The sequence below is a fragment of the Bubalus bubalis genome, chromosome 6, assembly GCF_019923935.1.
Source record: "Bubalus bubalis isolate 160015118507 breed Murrah chromosome 6, NDDB_SH_1, whole genome shotgun sequence".
Classification (NCBI taxonomy): domain Eukaryota; kingdom Metazoa; phylum Chordata; class Mammalia; order Artiodactyla; family Bovidae; genus Bubalus; species Bubalus bubalis.
Genome location: NC_059162.1, coordinates 26309448 through 26327203, shown reverse-complemented (window position 1 = coordinate 26327203; position 17756 = coordinate 26309448). Strand labels below are relative to the sequence as shown.

Here is a 17756-nt window from a genome sequence, read left to right as displayed (position 1 = left end):
AGAGAGTGATGAAGAAAACCATTATGGACTGAATGAATTATGTTCTTCCCAAATTCATGGATTGAAGCCCTAACCCACAATGTGACGATATTTGAAGACAGGGCCTTTAAGGAGATAATTGAGGTTAAATGAGATCATGTGGCTGAGCCGTAGATTAGTAGGATTGGCGTCTTGATAAGAAGAGGGAGAGACACCAGGGATACATGTGCAAAGAAAAGGCCACGTGATGACACAGGAGACGGTGCCATCTGCAAGCCAAGAAGAGGCCTCAGGAGAAACCAACCCCGCTGGCACCTTGATCTCAGACTTCCAGTCTCCAGAACTGGGAGAATGTAATTTGCTGTTTAAGCCCCCCAGTCTGTGGTATTCTAGCACGCTAATACAAAAATCAACAGCAATTTGTTTTTTAAGATGAGGAAGGAATTCCCTGGCATTCCAGTGGTTAGGACTTGGCACTCTTACTGTTCAGGGCCTGGGTTCAATCCCTGGTTGGGGAACTAAGATCCCACAAGCCCAGTGGTTCGACCAAAAAAAAGAAGATGGGGAATATTGTAGCATGTTTATTTTCTGAAATGAGCAATCCAATAGAGGGAGAAATTACTGGAGCAGCGTTCTTGGGTTGCAAAGATGGAATGAGAACTCATATAACAGCTTACTTTTTATAGGAATATGGGTAGATTTGTTGATATGGTGGGAAGGTTGGGAAATTCTCTTCGAATTATTTTGTTTTCTTGGTGAAGTAATAAGCAGGTCATACGTGGAGAAGGGAAGTGGGTACAAATTGCAGTTTGAGGAGAGGTATGAAATAATTTTCTGGGAGAGTGGAAGAGTAAATGGACTAGAGAGATGTTGTCAAACTACTGGGCAATGCTAAGTCCATTGAAATCAGTGGTCTCAGATTTAAAGTGAGACTAGTCATCATAACATTTTCGTTTTTTCTCCAGGACCACTTAGTTGGGTTAGATGGAGATCTAAATCTAATCTGGAGTTTTTCCAGGGAAAAAGGACAGAGGGATACTACATGCAAGAATACAATGATGTTCTGTAGAGTCTAAGCTGAGTAACGCTGAAGGAAAGGACATGCAGCAGGAAGGAATAGTGGGGAGGTGGTCAGTATCCTGGGACTCTAGGAAAGTAGAAGAATTAGAGTCAGGTGGGTGAGCTGGAAAGATGGGAGGTTATGGTTGCAGGATGCTTGAAGTTGAGATTATGCAGAGGGAGCAGGTGGACTCAAGGTCTAGGGTATGACTGTATGCTGAGTAAGGGAATAAAGAACATTAGAGAATTGGTCATAGAATTACAACCATTATGTCTACATAGATATTGAATTATTCTAAGACTGATGAGGGGTAGTACTGGAGTAGCAGCAAGTTTGATGCTAAAATCTTCAAGGAATAAGGGAGAAATGACTCAGGGCTCTGTTGATGGCTGAACCACATACAGGTTTCAGGTTATATAAAGACAGGAGCTTCAAGGCTGGCCGTTTTTAAAGGGGGAATAATGGTCTAGAACAAATCTTCTCAACAGCAGCATTATTAACACTTTGACCTGGATAATTCTTTGTTGTGGGAAGCTGTTCCAAATTGATCATAAGCAACATTCCTGACTTCTCCCTAAAAGCTTCTTGTGGCACCCTGCTCCCAGCTGTGGCAAGGAAAAATGTCTGAGACTTTACTAAACATCCTTGAGGGGCAAATTCACTCTTGGTTGAAAACCACTGATTTTAAAGCAGCAGTGCTGAGCTAAAGAACTGTTACCTGACCTCTGGGCCCAGTGATTGATTACAAGGAGTGAGGAAGAGCAAGTAATATTCTCAGAGGATTACAGAGCCGTCAGGGCTTCTGGGAAGATCAGATTTTGGTCAGAGATAGAGCTGAAGGGAATCTTTCCAGAAAAGAGTGAGCATATAGTATCTTCAAATTTACAGCTACAATGTAGCTACCTCCTTAAGGAGGAAACATATTCCATGATGACATGACAGTCAATGTGTTTTGTCTGATTATTTCACTTCCTTTGCCTGAGCCAACTCATCACTTTATAATGAGTCGCTTCTTAATGAATCTTACGATGCAGACTTCAATAATTATATTTAATACATGCTGTTTTTGCTATATAAGAAATCAAATATCCTAGAAGAACACATTGAACTGAATGTGAACACACTGAATATATACAGTGAAGACCTTGGCAGAGCTGGGGCACCAGTCCTATGTACTTCATCTCCCAAGAATTCTCTTCCGTTAAGCTGGCATGCTCTGGGAGCCAAAGCTTCTAGTTAATTTCCTAGATATGCAGACAAAAGTGAAAATGACTCTCTAGAAGACAAGGCTGTGAGATGTGAGGACAATGAAGGTATGTGGATTGCTGGCATGAGTACATCTGTAAGGAATTTGTAGGGTCCTATTTCAATAGCATTCCCCTTTATTTGCGGGCTATGTGTCTAGCCTTGACCAAATAGTAACCTTCTAGGCTCTGGGGGCTATGAGATGAACATGGTGTAGAGGGCAAGTGGGGGACACTCCCACCTAAACAGCAATATCATAATCCATTTAAGGTGTGCTAGCAACAAGTAGACACAAGGAAAGGTTTTTATTCTTTGAGGGAAACAAATATCTAATGTGTAGCTTGGGGAAAATTTTTAAAAAGTTATGTATCAAAAAGTAAGGAACTAAATTACTCCCATGAGCTCTAAATTCCAATGGCATAGGTACCTATACAAAATAGAAGGTAGCCTCCTTGGTATAGAAATGACCCTTTTTTTTTTTTTTTGAGGAGGTAGAAGGCAATGGCACCCCACTCCAGTACTCTTGCCTGGAAAATCCCATGGACGGAGGATCCTGGTGGGCTACAGTCCATGGGGTCGCCAGACACGACTGAGCGACTTCATTTTTGCTTTTCACTTTCATGCATTGGAGAAGGAAATGGCAACCCACTCCAGTGTTCTTGCCTGGAGAATCCTAGGGACAGGGGAGCCTGGTGGACTGCTGTCCCTGGGGTCGCACAGAGTCGGACACGACTGAAGTGACTTAGCAGCAGCAGCAGCAGCCTACAGTTTATTGAATTAGATTTTGCTATTTACAACTGAGATCAAATCTACATACTATTTTGTTAGTATACATGGATACATTATTTCTAACAAGTTTAGACTTATGATGAATGGGCTCAGTCATACAAAAACACATGCACACATTCATACTAATTGTCTTAACAACAGTAGTGCATACGTTATACACCTCCTACAAAGCCAGCTGTGATTAAAAACTGCAAGTTTCAAAGATCGATCTGATTTTGAAGATGACCTAAGATACACACTGTGTGATTCTAAAATCTATTTTAGTCATTTTGTACAGTAGCTATCTTACTGGACTACAGTACATATTTTTTAAAAGGACACTGATGAGGGGCACCATCTGGCATTTAACTTAAACCAGATAGCCGATTACCTCCCCCTCCCTGCAAAGACCTCTGGCCAAGAAAACAAATGTAATGTGGTCTCTGGTGCCCGATTGCCCATACATGCCATAAGTGAATAACTCACAAAGAGGTCCTCGGATTTGAGGGTGTAACATAAGGCACTTTGTTTTTAATTCTATCAGTTTCTTCAGAATTCAGGTCTGTGGTCCTCTGGTGATCTGAAGCCGTGCTGGCCACAGCTGTGACCATAGACGCAGGAAGCCGTCAGAGGGCCACCGTCCTCAGTAGACTCCTCGGTGCGCTCTGCCCACCTGCCCACGTGCATTCTGACTTCTCCGTAAACTTCCCACAGCACGACCAGTGGGGACGTCCTGGGTGGCCTTTGTGTCCGTGGCCACAGCCTAGGTACCCACCTGCATGGTCCAAAGAGGAGAGGGAAAAACCATTAGAAGGAAGTCCAGCAGTTACCATGGAAATTAACACTCCTGGCTATATTCAGACTCATGGATATTTTTACATCTAAAAACAACCCAGCGAGAGGAACAAGCTCTCGGATGCCTCTGTAGTTGGGAAGACTCTCAAGACAGACGACAGCAAATCAATTAAGGTTAGCTGGAGTTGTAAGAACAGTGTTATTTTAACACTGTGAACTTAAGAAGAATTGGTTTGGATTTTAATGTAACAAAATCTAAATAAAAGAGAAGGGCACAATGCTAGAAATAAACAGAATAGATCCTGAAGTGTTTCTATGCAAGTTTACAAGAGCCTACGTTAAGGCTCACCGTAAGAGTTAGGACAGGACAGAACACCGAAAATAATTAGATTTCTTGCGGGGATGCCGACCTTTCTGCCCACGTTTCCTTCCCCCAAGAAAACAGCCAGACTTGGTTCAGTTGATTTATTCATCTGTTCTCCCATCCCTGGAATTTCTTTAAGGTTTCAAAAGAAACAGGATGGGTTTATGTTTTTGACAGCGCTCAGGCTGTTGGAAAGGGTACAGACTGAAACTGACCATCCCAGGAGAAGCACAGGGCTTCTAGAATCAGTGAACTGTATCAAAACTAAAAGCACTCAGAACTTTTCATCTTGCTATTTCAGTTTCCATAACCAAGAAGCTTTAAATGAAACCTTCAGAACTGTGATACATTTAACATGCACGGACTACATTCCTAGGAACAAAGCCTGAGTCTGAATACCCTGACCCTGGTCACGGTGGTGGCTGATCCCACTGCTGGGAGACAGGCACAGAGGGAGACTGAGGGCTTTCTGGAGCAACTGGTTCCCCTTACCTGGCATGGTGCCTCCACATGCGCAGCGAGCAGTTTTCTGGCCTCCGCTGGAGCAGAATGTGCAACAGTGAAACACGCCCGGGTGTGAGCGGTGCCTTTTCCTCACGGTCACAGTGAATGGCGAGCCCTTCAGTGTTCAGACCAAGAGCAAAAACAGCGCCTCATGAGTCAACAGGCGTGTGCTGAGCATCACACAGACTAAACAGAGCATCAGCCACAGGCCCTGCCCCTGGAGGGACGAGGACAGCAGAAGCAAACAGTGACTGGGGTCAGTAACCAGCTGGGTGCTCAGCTGGACAGGGCCAGATACAAATGCAGGGAGAGGCATCGAGGAGGCTGTGCTGCTGCCCCGGCACGCAGACCGCCTGACACACTGAAAGCGTTAGTCGCTCAGTCACGTCCGACTGTTTGCGACCCTATGGACTGCAGCCCGCAATGCTGCTCTGTCCATGGAATTCTCCAGGCAAGAATACTGGAGCGGATTGCCATGCCCTCCTCCAGGGACCTTCCCGACCGGGAATTGAACCTGGGTCTCCTGCATTACCGGCAGATTCTTTACCATCTGAGCCACCAGGCAAGCACTAGTAAACTCAACTGTGCTTTCAAGTCACTGACTTCGGTCTCCATCTCCTCCATTCCTGAGCAGTCTAAGAACATCTGTGGTCCCTTCTACAATTTCTCAGCCACACACTCCCATCCCGCACATCCTAAGCCAACTCCTTTCCTTTCATCCCTCCACCCTGGACACAACTGTTTACCCATCCACTCATTCTAGGTCGGTGAAGTTAGATGAAATGGAGGAAGATTAGGCATGTGGTTAATAATTCTTGGATTAGAAATTCTCCTACCTGCCTTCTTTCCTTTAAGAATAGTTTTCCTTCTTGAATTTATACTCTATGCTAAACAGTAAATATTTAATGAGTGTTGCTATCTGCCTATTCCTATATGAGAATCACATACCATGCAAAAACACAAAGCAGAGAGGCTGGCACCTTAGAAGCCTTTCAAGCTGTTAAATCTCTCTTCCTTTAAAAAGTTTAGTCTTTTTTTTTTTTTTTTTTTGGCTACATGGTATGTGGGATCTTAGTTCCCTGACTAGGGATCAAACCCATATTCCCTGCATTGGGAGTGCAGAGCCTTAACCATGGGATGGCCAGGGAAGTCCCTACAATCTGTTTTAAAAACAACTTGGGAGTTCAAACATGTTGTTTCAAATTCTGGTTTTTCTACCCAGGTACTGTGTATTGCGGCAAGTTTGTTTTCTTGGTCTAATTGGATGATGATCCTTATGTTTGAGTGGTTTGTTAGAAAAGTGAAAAAATGTTTGAAAAAATATCTAACCTGTCTGGCATCCTGTAAGTAGGCAAGCAGCAAATGGCTACTATGAGTCTTCCAGGGCACAGGCCACAAGCCTAACACATGCTGATGCTCTATGGTGTTTTCTTCTCCCTGTCAGTGTTAATTTCCAGTTGGGGGAAACCCTCTGGCAGCTTGTATGTCAGCAGAGATTCTGCTGGGCATGTTGAATGTTACTCAATTTTTAAAAATTCATAATCTCTAAACCAGAAAGTGTTATGTATGTCTGTGGAAGTGATGTAGTAACCATGGTAACAGATAAGCATATATGTGTGTGTGTGTGTGTGTGTGTGTGTGTGTACACACATGTATACATATAAACAGAGTAGAGAATTATCTGGGCAAATGGTTAGGCAGATAGTTGACTGATTAGTTACAGGAGAGGGCGTAACTCTCCCAGTGGTATTCCAGTAAGTCCATGTCTGGTCACAGTCTGAGCAAAGCTGGAAAATCCTGAGTGAGGTTATATTTCTTGTATGTGTGCATACTCATCTGCTGGTAGATTGCCTGCTGTGATCAAGGCATCTTTCCCAAATTAAGAACTCCAATAAACTAACTGGGAGAATGATAAAATACAGGCATAACTGCTAACAGGTGAGTACGGATAAAGAGGATTTAGGGTCACCAGTATCCTCTAGTAAGAATAAGAGCTGCAAAATCTGGGCCCTTTCTAAAGTGAGGTGAAGTAAGAAAGAAGAGAATCCTGGTCAATCCCTCTACACAGCTGGTCCTGTGTGAAATGTCTCCACATTCTAAGATGACAAAACTGGGGGGCGGGGGGCAGGCGGGGTGAAAGGTCAGGGAAGTGAAGGCAAGGCCTCACTCACCTGCACGTGCTGCTCCTTGACACAGACCAACACAGTATAGGTGCCAGGCTCCTTGGGCGTATAGGAAACGTAGTATGTCCCATCCTTGTTATCATGCACCATCGTTTTGACGGGACTGCATAGAAACGGGAGTTCAAAAATACCACTCATTCTCACAAAGCCTGCTTCAGCTGCCTGCTGATTCAGGATGTAAACTCTATACCATACAGCCAATATTAATTTTAAATGTCCCCCAAGCAGGACATGTCTTCTCTATGTCTCAGAAAGTAACTTTACAACAGAAGGTAACATCAATCCTCATTTAATCTGACATTCAGAAGAATTCCTGAAAACATCAGTGTTCTCTCTAATCAGCTTCTGTTTTACCTCCTGCTCTTCTTCCTCCCTCCTCCATCCTCCAATCCTGAAGACTTTGCTTATAACTCGCTCCCAGCACAATAGTAAACATGGGGCTGAACTTTGAGAAGGGCACCATTCAGTCTAACACAGAATATTTTGCCGTCTATTCAAAGCTTGGGATAAAGACAGTCTGTGGGGGCAGATGAGACCTTTGGGAGAGAATCAAATACGCGCCTAAAACCCACACAGGAATTGCATGTGGTCCACATGGTCCTATGGCACTTCTTAATGGCATCATGGGGAGGTAGGCTGAACTGCTGGAGTTGCAGCCCCATGACTGCAAAGAACCTTGGATTTCCAGGTCCGTGATGCCTGGGTGCATGATACAAACCTGTCTTTCTTATCGTTAGGGATTACTGTGACTTGAACGTTGTCTCCTCCCCTGCCCATGCTCTCTCCTGTTGCATCCTTACAAAGCACGATGAAAGAGGCTGGCTGTTTCTCACGGGCTTTGTGAAGATCTGTGGAAGATAAACACTCAGTCCTCAATCTCAAAGGCCAATGTAGTGACCGCATCCCCAGATCAGACACCATCTTGCTTTTTCTGTTTAGTACAAAAGGTCGTGTTTCTGGTTTCCTCCCTTTCTTTTTTCTTCCTGTCTGTTTCCTGGAGCATACTTCTTGGGAGTCACTTCTGGTGAACCTGGTTCTCTCTCAGCCAGCAGCAGCTCTTGGATTGTAAAGGATCCTGGAGCTTAATTTCAGCCTTAAGAAAGCTTTGAAAAAACTCAGGCTTGACGTATGTATTCAGAGAATAAAAGAGAGGCTGTGCTGTGTTGTGCTTAGTTGCTTAGTCGTGTCCAACTCTTTGCAACCCCATGGATTGTAGCCCACCAGGCTCCTCTGTCCATGGGGATTCTCCAGGCAAGAATACTGGAGCGGGTTGCCATGCCTTCCTCCAGGGGATCTTCCCAACCCAGGGATCAAATCCAGGTCTTCCACATTGCAGGCAGACCCTTTACAGTCTGAGCCACCAGGGAAGCCCCCAAAGAGAGGCTGGTAACCCCAAACTACCCTCTCCGAGCGACAGATCCTGCTAGAAGAGGCAGGAGGTACACGTGACCAGTTTAGGCTCTGCATGCCTGAAGTCCTCTATAGCATGGTAGCTATGCCTAGGCACTGGGGGGCATATTCAATAGCTACAGCCTCTGGTCCAGGGTTTCCCTGATAGCTCAGATGGTAAAGAATCTACCTGCAATACAGGAGACCCGGGTTTGAACCCTGGGTTGGGAAGATCCCCTGGAGAAGGGAATGGCTACCCATTCCAGTATTCTTGCCTGGAGAATCCCATGGACAGAGGAGCCTGGTGGGCTACAGTCATGAGGTCGTAAAGAATCAGACATGACTGAGCAACTAACACTTTCACTCCATTTCTGGTTCAGAAGACAGATGAAATAGGCTTTTTTTTTTTTTTAACCTGGGGTCTGTAAACTATTATGAGGCCTTCTGAGGGGCAAAGAATCTCCTGAAATCATATGCTCAAATGAGTGGGCGTTTTCTGGTGGTGAGATCATTTTCAAAGGGATCTGTGACCTCCAAGCAGGTAAGAATTCCTGGCCTGGGTCAGAATGGCTCTAGAATACAATCTTCCTGTTAAAACTGATCTGTGAAATGTTTGAATAACGTGCTTCCTTTGGGAAGAGAACACCATGGTCAAAAGAAATTGTTTCTCCCCCTACTGACTGAAATGCCTACCATATTATTTTCAATCCCAGTATCTGGCTTCCATGAACCAGAAAGGGCATCAAAGAAAGCAAACCATCATCTCCTCTTTCTCACTCCTCAGAAATTCTCATCAGAACCATCCTCTCTGAACATCCTCTCTGAACAGACAGGATTTCACTCTACTCGGAGGTCTATGCTGTTATGTCTTACGGCACTGCCTCGGTTCTGTCACCTGAGAGAAGCGGTCTGATCCTTGAGTTCTTTGGTTGTTACTACTTTTATCAACTGGAAAAGGGTCAAGCCTCACCCCTGTCTGGGATCTTAAGTGCAACCTGACCAGAACAAACCAGAAAGAAAAGGACAAGGGAGGGATCACCATCTGTTGGATGGGTATGACTCTCTCCCTAGCTGAATGAAGACCATAGCTGAAAATGCCACACGTCTTTGACACCATGTCCTGCCGCTGCCCTTTCCATGCCAATGGGAGATGTCGCTCTACCTTCCCCTTGGAGGACACATTTGGCTGGATCGACCTCTTTGGTGTTGATGGCCCCGTAAACTTCATAGCCACGGCACAGGCCTGCTTTCTCCTTGGGAGAGAAGCTTATCTTCTCGTTGACTCCAGGATGGGCACTGTATTCCACTTTGTTCAGCTTGGTGAGCCGTTCCACCACCACCCCCTTGGTGATGAGGATCTCCAGGTCAGAGCCGCTGGTCAGCAGGTGCTCGGTGAACTCCACTCCCGTCCGCATGTCTGCCAGCAGCTGCTCCAGTTGTGCCTTTTGCAGCTGCAGAGAGTTTTCCTTCTGGACTCGGATGTCTTCCAGCTGCTTCAGCAGCTTGTCCCGATGCTCCTCGATGGCCTTGATATAGCCCTCGGAGAAGGTGCGAATGTCGGCTGCTACGGCCTTCACCCGCTCCTGTACGGCGTTGTTGGTCCCTTTGATCTGTGCCAGGGCCTCCTCCAGGGCCTCCACGTGGGGCTGGGTACCCCTGAGCAGCTCCCGCACGGAGTCCCCGTGCTTGTGAATAACGTTGCTAGTGAAGTCACAGGGGTGCTCCCGGTGCTCCCCCACCACGCAGTCCCGGCACACAGGCCGGTCGCAGAGCTCGCAGAACAGCCTCAGCTCCTCTGCAGGGTGAGCAGGACACAGAATGGGCTTCCCGATCCGGCTGTAGCCTTTTAAGTCTTTCAGGTCCACCATGGTATGGTAGGTCGTCTTCTTCTGCCGCCTAGAGGCAAACAGAGGCAGGAACAGAAAATGAGGGGACGAGTCTAGCAGGGAAACAGTCCGGCAGTTTTAAGGTCATGGGTTTGGAAGTTCAACAAATCTGGGTTCAGTTCCTCATTCTAACCTCTTACTAATCACATGAGTCTCTAGGATTCCAGTTCCTCCTCTGTACACTGGGGTAATACCTATGTGAAAGGGCTGCTTGCTCTATGGACGAAATGATAGGAGGCTAGGGCTCTCTGGCTTGGTGCATGACTTTTGCAATGGTAAGGCTACCTCCTGGGACCTTCCCCAAAGAGCTCATTTGTCAAGTTTAGGCAAGAACCACAGCCTAGTGCTACAGCAAGCTAGAGGGGAGAGTTTGGTGGAGACCCAGCAGCGAGATGAGACCTGTGCCAGACGGCTTAGCAATAAACTTCAGACAGTTAAAAAGGAGCTAGCTGGGCACAACAGAGTCTCCCTCAGCTTTCGTCGAACTCTCTGGGAAAGCATTTCCTTTGACCAGTGCCTCCGTGGCCCAAAGCAGCAAGCTAGAATTTTCTAGAGGAAAGTCAACATTATTAGAAAGAGTAAAATCAGTGGTCAGTAGAACCAAAACTCTCTTTTAATTCCCTCTTTTTATAGCCCTCTAGAGATTCAGGGAAATCCCCAGAAACCACAGTGACTGTTGAGAGTTACACCATGTTTAGTGTCTTAGCAATGTCAAGCTTACACGCCTGTTCTGGCACCAGCAGAGTGGCTGTGGACAAAACAGGGTCAGCTGCTTAGCTGGCAGCAAAGTAGTCATCATTACAAGGTAAAAATAGAAGGACTGAAGACTGCTAACTTGTTCTGTTGGTGAGGCCAGAAAATACCTGGAAGGCAGAACTTAAAAACCACTGTAGCTAAGCCTGAAACATTGGCCATTTCATACTGTGATGTTTTGGAATGGGGGGAGGTGGTCTGAAGGCACAAAGTGATTTCCCGTGACAAATTGTTCACCAAACACCATAAAAGACATAATCCCCACCCCAAGTCCATCTCACCAAGTTCCAGAGTACCTCTAGGGTTCAGGGCAAAGGTTGAGGTGGTAGCCCACCAATGAGCACCTTATACTGGGAAGGCAACAGAGATGAGAAAACACAGCAGGCAGGTAGAGGATTTGGATTTTAAATTCAATTGTTGTATATTACTTACCAGTTATGGGACCTTGGCATACCACATACTGCTGAGCTTCAGTTTCCTCCAATAATAAATAGGGGTGAAAATAGTGCCTGCTTTTCTATGAGTTCCAAGGATCAAATAAGATTGAGGGCAGGGGATCTGCTATCATACTCTTTCTCTAGCACCCCGTACAAATGACTGATGAGCCAAGGAAACTGGGTAAGAGTTTGAAAAGTGAAATGGACCCTGCAAACATGTGATGCTATTATTACCATGGGTATTATATAAAGGCTGTAAAATTTAACTACTGTTCTGGAACATCTGTAATCACATTGTATACTGTTCTCTGACCTTCCATGGCATTTGAGCTTTCCTTTCCATCTGCTCACCAAGGGATCTCTCTGCCTTGACACCTCTTTATACTCCGCTCTTAAGCCACACCAGGTGGGTTTCCCGTCTTTACCTATGAGCCTGGCAGCAAAAGCGGCAGAGATTGGCTTTGCAGGTCTGACACCTCTTCTCCACTTCCCTGTCGCTGCACAGGTCACACACCAGGCCCTGGCCTTCCCCACGCAGACTCTCCAGCATCACATCATTCATGGCCAGGTGGTCTATGGTTAAAGCCTTCACTCCACCCATGGGCAGGTCCACCTGAGCATCACATACCGGACAGAGGATGCCAATCTGTGGCTGCAGAGCGCGTGGCTTGAGTTCCTGGAATACGGACCCCTCAGAGCTTGTGTCAGATTCTCCCCCTCGGATGTCCACTACTGAGAAGGGTTCCAGCTGCTCCAGACAGGTGGTGCAAACTGTGTGCAAACAAGGCAAGAGCCTGGGGGCTTTGAAGAGCCCCATGCACAAAGGGCAGTGAGTTTTGCCTGAGTTTCCAGCTGTGGTTCCACTGGGGAGTTTGCCCACGAAGCCCAGCAGCGGCCTCCTCTTTTCTGCCATATTCCCCACGTTTGTGCTCAGTATCAGAAAAGGCCCTGGGCAGTTCTATAATGAAGTAGCAGGTGATTAGGCCCACCCAAAGAGACAGTTTCCAAAACTTGTACAGAGACCATGGGGACTCCTTCGGCAAATCCAAGGGCAAAAAGGAAAAAGAGTATTCCTCAAAGGAGCCACCCACAGATCTACTAAGCAAGGCCCCCTCCTTTGCAAGGCATCCCATAACCAGACACGCCCACGCCCTCCTCTGCCCCCCAAGTCCTCCTCCCCGGAAGCGCTTCCAGGTCTAGGTCTCCAGCTAATCCTGCTGTCGACTCCTGGACCCCTGCACCTCTATCACCCTCTACTACCACCCACCCCACCGCCGGCCCCACTGGTCCCACGCCCGACACGCGATAACTGCCACTCCCGCCCCCGCGTGATGAGCTTGGGGGTTCTCCGCTCCTTCTTTCCACCCGGCCCTCCGCGGAAGGCACGCGGCGGACAAGGGAGCTGCGAGCCCCCACCGGCTTCTCGGTTGCCACCACCTCCCCACCCTTCGGTCCAAGGTGCCCGACGGCTCTGGCCCCGCCTCGCACCAATCCCGGGGCTACTCAGACGACTCCAATCACCGTCAGAAAGGGGCAGCCGTCGCCGCTGCGAGCCCCGCCGCCCTCCAGAGTGACACCACCAGCATCCAATAAGCTTTGGAAATTCCACATCGTCGCCGGTCCTCTCCGGGGAGGGGCGGTATTAAGCAAACGGCCGGGGGCGGGGCGGCCTCAGGGCTTGGGCCTCGGAAGAGAAAAAGGGTAAGACTGTGAGTGAGCGGCATAGTATAGCCAGCGTCACCATTTTACGCCGACTGTCTCCCTCTCTATGGCTCTGGCGACCAGAGAGGTCAGAGGACAACTTAGAAAGCTGCGCTGATGTGCCACGGGGAAGGCTTTCTTTGCGCCCTCGGATTGGTCCCACGAACCCACCCTGGGGCCTCCCATTGGTGGCTGGCGCTGTCAGTTGCCCCAAGCTCGGCCCAGGGTTTGTCGAAGGGCAGTTGAAGGGCGTTTTCTTGGTTCCCGAGTCCTCGGAAGCGGCCAATGGCGTTTTATCCTTGGCTCTACTGTGAACCTGCGAGTTCCCCTCTGGGCGTCCCAGCTTATTTTAATTCAGGAGTCCTTGAGGCCATGCGTGCGGGTTACCGGAGCTTCTGGAAGCGGCTCGCTGGGTCCTGGCATTTTCCGGGCCAGGCTGGTTCTCAGGACCCATCAGGGAGACTGTTGGACCAAGGTCTAGCTTTGCCTTCGTGTGGCAGTCGCCGGGAAGCTCGAATCCCGGTTCCCTGGGGCTTGAGAAGCTGTTGTTTCGTCCGTCGGGACTAGAGGTGCCGATGACTAAGGAGTTGTATGTCAACCAGAGTTCTACAGTTTTGTGTAAGAGAAAGAGGGCAAGTTTGTCTCGCTGTGGATTTTTTTTTTTTTTTTTTTAAATCAGAGAGGGCCCGTGACTGGTCACAATGGTATAGTGGAAGATGTCAAAGAAGGATAAGTCCTCTGTGGGCTCACAGAGTAGTGGTAAGATGAACACGTAGGACATCCTTTACTTCAGTTTCTCTGTCTTCGTTCTTAGAAGGAGTCTCCTGATTTGGCTGTATGGGGAATTTGGCATCTAGGACCTGTACTTCCACAATTCCAGAAATGGTAACACTCTGGCTCCTTGTGCTCCATTTGTTCCTGTTATCTTAAGACCGACTAGGATGCCTGATTATCTCACTGCTTGCTTTGTTCATGACTTTCCCTACTTGATTTGGACCCAATGGACAACTGTCTCAATGATGCCTTCATTATCCATTTCATGCTATAGGCACAGTGCCTGGAGCCTAAGCTTTAAAAAATATGGAATCTGAAACAAACGAACAGAAATTTGACTTTGAAATATGAAAAGAAAACTATAAAATGAAAGTCGAAATGTTCAGCCATTTCCAAAATATGTCACTGAGTCATATGCTACATTTATATGTGAATTACATAGAATTTCCAAAAGTAAGCACATCTAGGAAGGTCTTAAAATAGTCCTTACCTGGTTTTCTTCAGTTTCTTGTCCTTCTCCATACCTACGGATTCAGATTCTGCTTTCTTCACTCCAGTATGCTGGAGTAAGTCACAGAAACTGTGCAGACTTGGGTTTGCCGTTTATTCTTATTCTGAACTTCACCTCAACTCTCTCTGATGTCTGGAGATGCTTTACTTCATCTCTTATTCATGCTCTATCATGTTTCCCATGGTGGATGTTCCAAGCTTCTCTTGTTTAAGAAGTGCTTTTGAATGTACCTGTATATTATCTCCTTTAACCTCAACTATATGAGGAAAGTCTCAAATTTGGTGGCAAGCCCAAGGTAGAACAAATGAGACTTGAACGCGTGTCTTATGATGCAGTGTTTAAGAGTCTAGCACAATCACCTGTAGCCTTTTCTTTCCCAGCTTCTTAAGCATTGAATCTCATATAAACTCAGCAGGTATCTGCCTTTAATTGAGTAAGAAAAGCAAGTCACTCACTCTTTGCTAAAAAAAAATCTGTGATTCGTCACAGCTCCTCTCAGACTTCTGACTTCTCTTTTTCTGTTCCAAGGTTAACCCCATAAGACTTTTGCTCTTTATTCCAACCTTCTTGCCTTCTCAATACATTGCTGTCCCTACATTTTCAATCAGTCCTTAACTAACACATTCTTCTACGAAATTCTCCCTTGACTAGGCTGCCTTTCAACTTACTTACCTTTGTGACCCTCACCATTACATTTCTCAGAAGACTAGTCCCGCTTTATGCTTTCACCCATTTTTTCCCTCTCCCTATTGAGACTTTGCTCTTGTGGATCACAAATGACCAGTCACTGCCTTTTTCTCACTCAAGTCTCTTTAGTATTCACCATTGTTATGTACTTTTTCATCCTTAAAACTTGTTTCCCTTTTGCCTTTTGAAATATTCTACTCTCCTGGCCTTCTGATTTCTTGGACAGCTTCTCACATTCTCTTTCGTCACTGGTTCTGCTTGCTCCACTTTATCCCTTACCTTTATTTCTTATGCAGATGATCCTCAGATTCACACTTTCAGTACTAACCTCTCTCTTGCGCTTTGGTCATAGCCATTTATTATAAACCTGTGCCCAAATGTGGCCCCATCACCTTAGGCCCCACATATTTTAAACTTCAGTGAACTTCTTTGTTCACTAAACTGTGTTCTCTGAATTTTTCTGTTTTATTCTCTCAAGGATATCATTCTCTTGCCTCCAGCATTAAACTTTATAGTGCTCTTGGCTTCCTTTTTCTTTTTCCATATCCAAGCAGGTACCAATTTCTTTCCATCCCTACAGCCAACACCTTACTGTGGAGAACTTTCAGATGATAAGGACTTACTTCGAGGATTAGAATAGTTTCTGAATTATTCCTGGCTTCTGTTTTTTTTCTCTACACAGTTTTTCCAAATTAATTGTAAAAATATGGCACAAATCAGCATTTCTAAAAGCTTCAGTAGCTCCCAGGCTCCCTCTATAGGATGAAATCTGGATTCCTTAATAGATTCATGCAACTGGCTTTTTAGTTGGACTTAAATATTGCCAAGCACATTTCTTAGTCTTATCCAATTTTCTCTTCAGAATTCTTCCACCTTTATTATTTAAACATACTCTTCACACTACTTTCTTGAAACTTGCCCTTTTGTTTCAGCACTCCAGATTTGAGCTCCAATGGCTATTTTAATGGAGAAGGAAATGGCAACCCACTCCAGTATTCTTGCCTGGAGAATCCCATGGACAGAGGAGCCTGTGGGCTACAGTCCATGGGGTCGCAGAGTTGGACATGACTTAGTGACTAAAGAGAGAGAGATTTTTAAACAAATTTATTAAAGTATAGTTGATTTACAGTATTGCATACAACATAGTGATTCAGTTATATAGACATTGTTTTTCATGTTCTTTTTTCATTCTGACTTACCACAGGATATTGAATATAGTTCCCTGTGCTATACAGTAGAGCCTTGTGGTTTGTATGTTCTATATATAATAGCTTGTGTCTGCTAATGCTAAACTTCCAAGCCATCTCTTCCCTCACTCACCCTCCTCCTTGGTAACCACAAATCTATTCTCCATGTCTGTGAGCCTGTTTCTATCTCATAGGTAAATTCATTTGTGTCCTGTTTTAGATTCCATATATAAGTGATATCACATGGTATTTGTCTTTGCATTTCTGATTTACTTCACTTAGTATGCTAACCTCCAGTTCTATCTATGTTGCCGGAAATGGCATCATTTCATTCTTTTTTATGGCCGAGTAGTATTCCATTGTAATATGTACCAGATCTTTTTCATTGTTCATCTGTCAGTGGACATTTAGGTTGTTTCCATGTCTTGGCTGTTGTGAATAGTGCTGCTGCAAATATAAAGGTGCATTTATCTTTTTGAATTACAGTGTTGTCTGGATATATATCCAGAGTTGGGATTACTGGGTCAGATGGCAACTTGCGTATACTTTTAATTTTTCAGTTGTGCTACATTCTGGTATTAAGTGTTTTTAATTTATTATGTATATATATGTATATATGTGTGTATACACACATACACGTATTTTTTGTCTCTTTGTTAAGATGAAAAACCCTTGGCAACCAAGTCCGTGCCTACATAGTAGGCGTCTAATAAAGACTTTTTATTGATGAGGCAAGTGAATGATCCCAAAGTAGAATAGGAATACTTGCAACCAAGAGTTTTGTGGATCATACAGACCACAAGTGATATGGGATAAGATTATGGGAGAGAATTATTTAAGGAGTCTCCTTTCTTAGGATTAGTTAGTGTTTTAGTCCATGTTCACATACTACTTCATCTTTTCGGGGACCCCGGGAAGCAAATAGTTACAGGGAAGTACAAAAGTCTTGGGATCAGAGGAATAGGACTGAGGAAAGGGCCAGGTCTGTTAAAGTGTCTAAGGAGTTTCACTGCACTCCTGTGGCTTAGCGGGTAAAGAATACGCCTGCAATGCAGGAGACACAAGGGACAAGGATTCAGTCCCTGAGTCAGGAAGGTCTCCTGGAGGAGGAAATGGGTACTCAGTCCAGTATCCTTGCCTGGAAAATCCCATGGACAGAGGAGCCTGGCAGGCTACAGTCCACAGGGTCACAAGAGGCAGACACAACTGAGTGATTAAGCCACTAAACCTCTAGCCCAAGATAGGGAAAGTACCAAAGGCAAGAAGGCCAGGAACAGAGGATGACCCATCAGGAAATCAGGCACATCTGGATTGGACAGTTTGCCTTGTTAGCACCACCAGACATGGGGTGAATGTACAGAAGTGAACCAGAGAGCTATGTCAGGCTTCCCTTTCACCATTATCCCTGTTTCTGTCATTCACCATCCTTCCTCCTTTGAAAAGCAAGGAGAATCCTTTCTTCTAAGATCTGTGCTTTAAAGCCCAGTCTCATCTACTTCCTCCTCTGTCTTCATCCTTTCTTTTCTGATGGGT

General features: G+C 45.7%; 1 protein-coding gene and 1 long non-coding RNA gene across 4 annotated transcripts in view; one reads left to right on the top strand and one right to left on the bottom strand.

Moving 5' to 3' along the window:
• Positions 1–3022: 3022 nt before the first annotated feature.
• TRIM45 (tripartite motif containing 45) lies at positions 3023–13131 on the bottom strand. Of its 2 annotated transcripts, none has more exons than XM_044944498.2 (7): positions 12885–13131; positions 11789–12321; positions 9450–10183; positions 7617–7746; positions 6887–7001; positions 4704–4830; positions 3023–3827 (listed from the first exon to the last, which is right to left on the bottom strand). In XM_044944498.2, exons 1-7 carry the CDS (start codon positions 12972–12974, stop codon positions 3679–3681), a joined length of 1878 nt encoding a protein of 625 aa, XP_044800433.2. In that variant the 5' UTR covers positions 12975–13131; the 3' UTR covers positions 3023–3678. The 2 variants fall into 2 exon arrangements, with proteins under 2 accessions (XP_044800433.2, XP_044800434.2); XM_044944499.2 differs by having other exon boundaries at positions 12852–12970.
• Positions 13132–13206: 75 nt separating this feature from the next.
• Positions 13207–17756, top strand: part of LOC112585577 — a 50357-nt gene continuing 45807 nt past the window's right edge. The window contains exon 1 of one of the 2 annotated variants that reach the window (XR_003110034.3): positions 13207–13682. This is a non-coding gene — a long non-coding RNA (uncharacterized LOC112585577). The remainder of the gene's footprint in view (positions 13683–17756) is intronic. The other variant, XR_006551712.1, reaches the window with a different exon arrangement.

What these genes read in the sequence shown, in the direction of transcription:
- TRIM45 (XM_044944498.2), bottom strand. Translation starts at nt 12,974, where the DNA reads ATGTGGAATTTCCAAAGCTTATTGGATGCTGGTGGTGTCACTCTGGAG. An exon ending in TTTTGCTGCCAGGCTCATAG is followed by an intron (nt 10,184 to 11,788) that starts GTAAAGACGGGA and finishes GTTTGCCTCTAG; the next exon opens with GCGGCAGAAGAAGACGACCT. An exon ending in CCTAACGATAAGAAAGACAG is followed by an intron (nt 7,002 to 7,616) that starts GTTTGTATCATG and finishes GTTTCTATGCAG; the next exon opens with TCCCGTCAAAACGATGGTGC.